General features: G+C 45.8%; 1 protein-coding gene across 8 annotated transcripts in view; it reads right to left on the bottom strand.

Annotated features, from left to right (window-relative positions):
* Window positions 1-2,389: 2,389 nt before the first annotated feature.
* The window catches only part of WIPF2 (WAS/WASL interacting protein family member 2), a 41,178-nt gene continuing 36,133 nt past the window's right edge, over window positions 2,390-7,434 (bottom strand). For 7 of the 8 annotated variants that reach the window (XM_024980476.2, XM_005220761.5, XM_005220757.5 and 4 more), the window contains one exon: window positions 2,390-7,271. In XM_024980476.2, coding sequence (XP_024836244.1) covers window positions 7,231-7,271 — 41 coding nt within the window. In that variant the 3' untranslated portion in view covers window positions 2,390-7,230. The remainder of the gene's footprint in view (window positions 7,272-7,434) is intronic. The other variant, NM_001206276.2, reaches the window with a different exon arrangement.

Raw genomic sequence — 7,434 nt, 5'->3', positions numbered from 1 at the left:
TAGAGGTCACAAAATTTTTGGTGGCCTTGAAGGGCCTAGGATCATTATTTGATACCAAAGTCAGTTTCTTTGTAAAGTTCTGCATAAATAACACTGCACTTCATCACATTAGCCCCCTTATTTGTGTTTCAAAGATGAGAAATAGGGCCAGGCCTTTGCTTTTATTTTGTTACAGATAAGAATATGATATTTTGTGTACCTTCCCATCACTAGTCCCATTGATCCACACAATGTGGGGAGTGGAGAGAATTATGGCCCCTTAATTTAAAAATATTTTTTAATGGCTAAACACAAGGGTTTCAGGACCAGAGAAGATCTCTATAGAAGAGGCAAGCTGAGCTTTTAATGAAAAAATATAAATTAGAGCAGTAATTTACAGGCCAGCTTCCAAAGCTAATAACCCAGTTAAGCCTCAGGCGCCATTAAAAACCAGAACCCAATTCTAGGTGATGGTAAGCATTTATCTCTCATCCTTCTATATCAAATGAAATAGAGCAATAAAACCAGGTAATAGGAAAACAACAATATTACAATCAAGTTAGTTGTAGTTGATTCATATAGGGTATAAAAGCTAATACTTATGTGTACGCCAGGCTTTGAGCTCTGGTATTTTACCTATATCACCCTATTAATTCTCACAGGAACCCCATGAAGTTGGAATTATCTCCATTTCACTAATATGGAGACAGAAATAGAGAGGTTGGAGATGTGCCCAAGATCACACAACTAGTGAGTGGAAGAATTGGAATTTGAACCCAGGAAGTCTGAAAGGAGATCAAACTCCTAACCAGTAAAAACATCCAAGGAGTAATAGAAAAGTCAAAGTTTCTCAGTCATGGCCAACTCTTTGAGACCTCATGGACTATACAGTCCATAGAATTCTCCAGCCCAGAATACTGGAGTGGGTAGACGTTCTCTTCTCCAGGGACTCTTCCCCACCAAGGAATCAAACTCAGGTCTCCCACATTGCGGGCGGATTCTTTAGCAGCTGAGCCACCAGGGAAGCCCAATAGACAGATGCAGGTTCTATAGCAGAGAGAGGGCAAGGGAACACATTTGAGGAAGGCTTTCTAGGAGATGAAAACTGTAAGAATGAAGGGCATAGGCTGCCACAAGTGGAGAAAGTGTTACCATAGAATTGAGGCTTTTTTACCAGCTGGTATTTCTGATCTCTTAATAGGGCAATAGAACCTAGGAAGCAACTTCCACTGTTGCTATTTATTTCTATAACCTGGGCACCTAAAAATTGTCTTTCATAACCAATGGTAACAAGTGCCCAGCGAGCTTTTAAGGGATGGTGGTGAACAACCTACCTATCTTAATTACAGAGGGAGCAGAAGCAGCCATGAGTACTTAATGTGCATACTGGAGCCTATGGAAGCATCCACCAAGAAATACAGCACTGGTCCAAGAAAAGCCTACAAGAGTCAGGGACTATGGGGAAGCAGGCAGAGAACTGCAGAATGTCCAGATTGAAAGATCTCTGAAAGGGTACCTACTTGAAGCTTTCCCTTTCCAGTACTCCAGTAGTTATGAGATACCATCATAATGTTTCTTGCTTCTGTGCCTCGTCTGGAATACTGCTCACCATCCTTCCCTGGCTAATTACCATGAAGACTTTTAGTATCCCTCATAGGTTTCTCCTGGTGGCTGTCCTGCTCTCCTGCTAGACTGTGAGCTCCTTGGAGGCAAAGACCATGTCCTATTCATCTTCATACTGTCACTGTCTGACACAGAGCTAAAATATGCAATCAGTGCTTGCTGAATGAATGGAAAAGACATTCCTGCCAAGCGGCTATCCATCTTTTGCATGAACATTTTTTTGTGGTCAGACAGTACACAGTCCTTTAAATCTCACACCCCCCTAAACCTAGGAGTGGAGAATGAATTATGTGTAAAATGATCCAGACTGGGCTCCGGCGATGTCAGAGACAAAGCATCTCTCCATCGTTATCCTCCAGGGTGATGAGGATCCTGAGGTTGACATTTTAGTCCTTTTAACTCTGTCTGCAGAGTAATAGGGAGTCAGAAGCAGGCAGCCTCCTTACAGTAACCTGCAGTTTGTGGCTGGGCTGGGTCAGGAAACACTGAAGCGACACTTTCGCCATAGCAGCTATGCCTCGGTAATAATTAAAGTGGGATAGACTAGCGTCCTTATCACCTGCTGATCCACACACAGTATCATGGGGGAAGGAATGAAATCACACAGGAAGAACCTGTCTGGCATCCTTTTGTGAGTCTGTGCACATGTCTTTGTGTGCACTGGTGGGTGTGACTAGCAATACCATCCCAAAAGGACAGAGAAAGCTGATAGGAAGTTAGGAAGTTAAGGGTCATTTAGGCAACCTCCATTTGAGAGCTATTCAAAGGCACAGGAGGAACAATTACATCAATAAATAGGTAGTTTATTGATCATATTAATAACAATGATGAATCAAAGAATCAAGAATTCGGCCTATCTGGCAAATATGGATGAAAATGAAAGGAGGCCCTTTTTCCCCCCTCACTCCCTCCCCCCATAGGTTTTTATATCAAAACTGCGAGTGACTCATCCACACACCCGTTATGAATCAGTCCAGGAAATAATTCCAAGACCTCTGCTAGTGATGAAAGTACAGGTTAAGCTCATTAAATCTATGGTGATTATGTCAGCTGACCACAGTAAGCCGAGACTGTCTGGTTCAATTTCGACACCTGAAGTCAAAGTTCAAGGAAGTCAGCTAAGATTTCAACTTGAAAAGGAGTGAAGGAGAAACGCCAACATCCACATAAAAAACCGACGCACACAGTCTGTGTTCTGTCCTCACCTTTTCTTCACACCTCACTGTGAGAATCTACCATTCGTACAGGCGGAAGAACCATCAGGGATAGAGATGAGGCCTGGGGGATCTCCTTGGGCTCCCTGAAACCATGGGCCAAGGGGAGTTAGGTGGCAAATACAAATAATGACCAACTCTCAGAATCACCCGGTAAGCTTGGCGAAGTAGAACTGTGAGTTTCCAAACACAGCAGGAGGGGAGGAGAGAAAATTCTCAGGAAGCTGCAGATGCTTATGTCCAAGTGAGTGTTTCTACTGCTCAAGGGGACCTGGAGTCAAACCACGACACCCCCAAAGCAGCAGACTTCTTCCCACTCTCTGCCACCACTTGTGGCAGTAAGTATCCCAGACAAGAGTACACAGTTTGCAGGGTTTTTGTGTTTGTTTTTAAGCAAGGTTTAATTAAACTGCACGGCATCCAGAAGAAAGAAATGTACCAAAGAATCCAACCTGAGACCAGATTACACATTTGGGGGGGGAGTGGAATCAATGCTAAGTGGGGGGAGGGAGTACTGTAATCAGAAACGCCGCCAAAATAAATCATACAATAAATTATTTTTTAAAAAGAGAGAAACTGATCAACATGCCAAGATGGACACGCACATACATACACACACTCTTCACACACGTCACTCTAGTCTTGTATTCAGTGTTGATGAGGGCTCCCGTGCTGGTTGCCATGGGAAAAGACAAAGGTTAGACACGAGAAGAGAAGGCTCAGCCCCTCTGCCACCAGTGGAATGAGGTTCAAGACAGTTAAGAGAGGGAACCCACTCACTTGTCAGAAACAAGAGTAGAAAGAAGGAAACAGCAGTTTATCAAGGAAGATTTAATTGCTTCAAAGAGGGACAGAGGAAGAAAGCACAGAAATCTAACACAAGTAAAGGCACAATGAATGTGGAGTTGAATGGAACCAAACCCTTCCTTCGGTTAGTTATCCTTTATTTTGTTTTTGTAAGTGTTTTGAAGGTGGTTGTCGTTTTGCTTTATTCTGCTTTTAAGAGATGAGTCCTGAAGGCAGAGTCGTAATGCCTCCCATTCCCTAAGTTAGGGTGGCGCCCAGAGAACCACCATGACCACGTGGAGCTGGGGACTGAGATTCAACAGGGAAAGAAAGCCTACAACTGGAATGTCAGGAATCTGATCTGTAGTTCATTGTAGGTTGGGTTTCCAGAAGAACAGACAGCTCAGTGTAGTGCCATCAAAAGGCCTCAGCCGCCCTTTACTCCACCCCCAGAGCTTTGCAGAAGGGAACGACCCTGGAGTCACACTCCTCCCCCACTCCCATAAGCATGCAGCCTACAGATTATTTCAAGTGATCAGGAGAATTAAAACACACCCCAACCCTGAGTTGCTCTGTAGCAAGTCTATTTACAATTTTCTCTCACCTCTCCCTGGAGGTGAGTCTGGGTTTCAAGCTGGGAAGCTGTGGGGTGAGGGGATGCCCCCAGTGCAGTGGCCAGTCTCCTCGCCTCCGCCAGCTGAGAGAGCTGGTATACTTTCTGGAGGCCAGAGCCTCCCATCTGTTGGTGGGAAAACCTGAAGTGCTCTCGCTCAGCAGGCCCAGGCGGTGAAACTACTGGGGGCGCTGTGGCTGGAGGAAAGCCCCACCAGAGAGAAAACCTGGAATATTAAAGTGCTGTGATCCAGGTCTGGGGACCAGAGATGAGGGACACGGGGACATCGAGCTCATTGAAAAACCTGGAGGCCACTGGCCTGTTTCCCAGAAAGGGCGGTAAGAAACAACTATTAAGTTTTTCCCACTTGAGAAAAACAGCATAAAACCAAACCCACATGAGGGCTTTTAGCACAGCTTCCTGATGCTTAGCTGGGCAATGTCTCTTCCTTCCAGGAAGGAATAAGGGAGTTAATGGGACTGGGCAACAGCCTCAACATGAGACCACCCAATCTTCCACTGAAGAGACGACATTCCCACAAGCAGATAAAAAGAGCAGTTTAAAAGGTGAGAAGTTTTAGTGCTCTTATAGCCAGCCCACCTCAAACCTATATTACAAGCTTTTTACAGCGTACAAAATAGATCAGTAACTATGAGGCTCACATTCCCATTCTTCAATAGTAAATATACATGATAATAAATCTGTTATTAACAAAGGAACCAAATAAGGTATAAGGCAAAGACATTTAAATAGGTACTGTGTCATCAACATGCTCTGCGGAAGAAAATCCAGCTGACTAGATCTAGTCCCAGGCCTTTTCCCATGAGGCCAAGAAACTGAAAGTACAATCCATACCCACATGACACAGTCCAAATTCTGGGGAATATGGGGGGCAGCAGGGCACGGGGGAGGACGAAGAAGCCCCAATGAAAACCTGGGGTTTGGCTTTTACGTGTAACGCTTATTTCAATGCTCTGTGTTTGAGTAGCGGGGGTAGTGGGGAAGGTAACACTTTGATAACATTATACAAAAGGCATCAACTCCCATTTCAAAAACAAATGGGAAGACTTCACAGTCCGAGTGCAGTAACCGGTCAGTGTCTACCCTGGAACTCTGCTGCAGTGTCAAGTCTTGCACTTTCTCCTTTGCCCTCCACTAGCATCCCCTCTCTCAGCTCCTCTGGCTTCAGGATGCCAGGGATACTGCTGAGAGGTAACTGCTAACAGATGTGAAAATAAGAATTATAAATAAAAGAACGATTAGAAAAAGTGTGTTGCGGTTTGCCTCAACAGTCAGTATGGTCCAGGGGATGGCAAAGGATAGCAGACCCCAGACAAGTAACCCAAGTTACAAGCTCTCTCATCTAGCAGTGGGAAGACCTGGGTTTCACTGGGCACCATGAAAAGACCCTTAGTTTGTGATTCAATAGACTGGAAAGTCCCTAGGACAGTTTAAGCCTGTGACGTACCTGGTGAAAAGTCTTCGTGGACTTTTCCCCATTCGTTCCAAACAATAGCATGGTTCCTCTGCTCTCACTCTAAGCTCTGAGCAGCCTCTGCACTCAAGAGCGTAAGCAAACCACACCAGCTGGATGTGGAGCTCCATTCTGCTGTTGGAGAAGGGCAAGTCCCTGTACCATGATCCAAGCTCAGGTCCTACCTAGATTGGGAACCTCCATTTTCTCTGGGCTCTTCAACTAGGACTTGGAAGATGAAACAACACTGCTGGCTGCCACAGAAGATCAACTGGATCGAAGCACACCTCACCAAAGTCATGGTGCTTCTTGGCACAGAGGAATCTTTGACTCCCCCAGAAGCTTCCTCACCTGTCTCTACTCAGAAATGTTAACCTATGCAGGCTTGCGGCTAAATGGGGAAGGGAATGGGAAGAGCCTGCTCAGTCAGCTGGGCTATGAATTTCAGAGCCGGTGGGCCTTAGTTCAAAGTCTTCACAGCCCAGAGAGCTGGACCTTTCCACAAGGTGCTTCACCCTTCCCTCCTTTGTCATCCTGGGGGCTGCAGTTTCTGAACAGGACTGAAAGGGCCAGGGGCTTCTGGAGCCAGGCAGTAAAAGACTGAGGCAGCCTCAAGGTCAAGGTTAAGGCCAAGGCCAAGGTCCTATTTTCCTATCTCTCACTAGAGGTTTTAGGGATTTGAGAATCCATAATGAATGAATGAAAGGGACTTTTCTCTTGAGGGGATAAGGTGGTGAGAGAACGACAACATCCCTCAGCCTCAGCACCTGCGGAAGTGGAGCAGGGAGTCCCAGAGTGCTCCCACCATGGCCCCTGGTCCCTGTGCTGCAGAGGAACTGACTAGTTCTGAAAGGATGCCCAGTTTATTTCACCTTCTCTTTTCACTGATGTTTAGTTCAACTGGTTAGTATTTAGTGTTTATATCCAGCCTATTTCTGGGTGTGGGTGTGGGGTGGGGTTACAGCAAAACCAAAATACCCCTAAAAATAGAGCAGATCCATTTCCTTGCCTATGCTCCAAACGTGACCTTTAAAACAGATCATTTCTCTGCAAACTCCTTTCCTGTTTCACTAAAAATGCCCACTCCTGGAAGCCCTGGCCATACCAGCTTCCTAAAATGAAGAAATATAATGTAGCCATCAAGTTCCTCTCTCCCCACCCCACTACAGTGGGTAGGAGAAGGTGGGAGGACCATTCCCACCCTACCCCAACAATGAGTTCATTCATCACAACAAGGCACCTTTCCCCAGAGGAAAGCAGGAGACATGGAAGCTGCTTCCTCATCTGGCCAGCAGGGCTTGCTAGAGGGATGGATGCAGGGTTTGAGGCCCTACTGTCAATACAGACAGTCCGTCACCAAGTCCAGAGATGAGATGCATACACAGATGGAGGTGAGTTGGGAGGACGCTTGGAGTCTAGAGGTTGGTTGCACTGGAGAAACACATCAGGAGCTGTCATGCAGATTTCAGGGGAATGGAAGGGACCATCTGAGAAGAGGAGAGGGTCCATCCTTTTCCTGAGGAGCAGGACCAAGCCAGGCTTCACCTGAGAATGGGGGGCTGAGGTGGGGCTCCACGGGCAGCTGAAAAAAAATAAATAAAAACCACATACATAAGGTCACTCACCAGACCCAGAATCACCCAAACATTCCTAAAACAAGAGACAGACAGGCTCTTTGAGCTATCCTTTAAAACCTGGGATGAGGTTTTGTCTTTTTAAGAAAATGCAGACAAGAAGAAGCAAAT

Source organism: Bos taurus, chromosome 19 (assembly GCF_002263795.3).
Source record: "Bos taurus isolate L1 Dominette 01449 registration number 42190680 breed Hereford chromosome 19, ARS-UCD2.0, whole genome shotgun sequence".
Taxonomy (NCBI): Eukaryota; Metazoa; Chordata; class Mammalia; order Artiodactyla; family Bovidae; genus Bos; species Bos taurus.
Note: the sequence above shows the minus strand (reverse complement) of the source record. Positions and strands in the feature narration are given on the sequence as shown.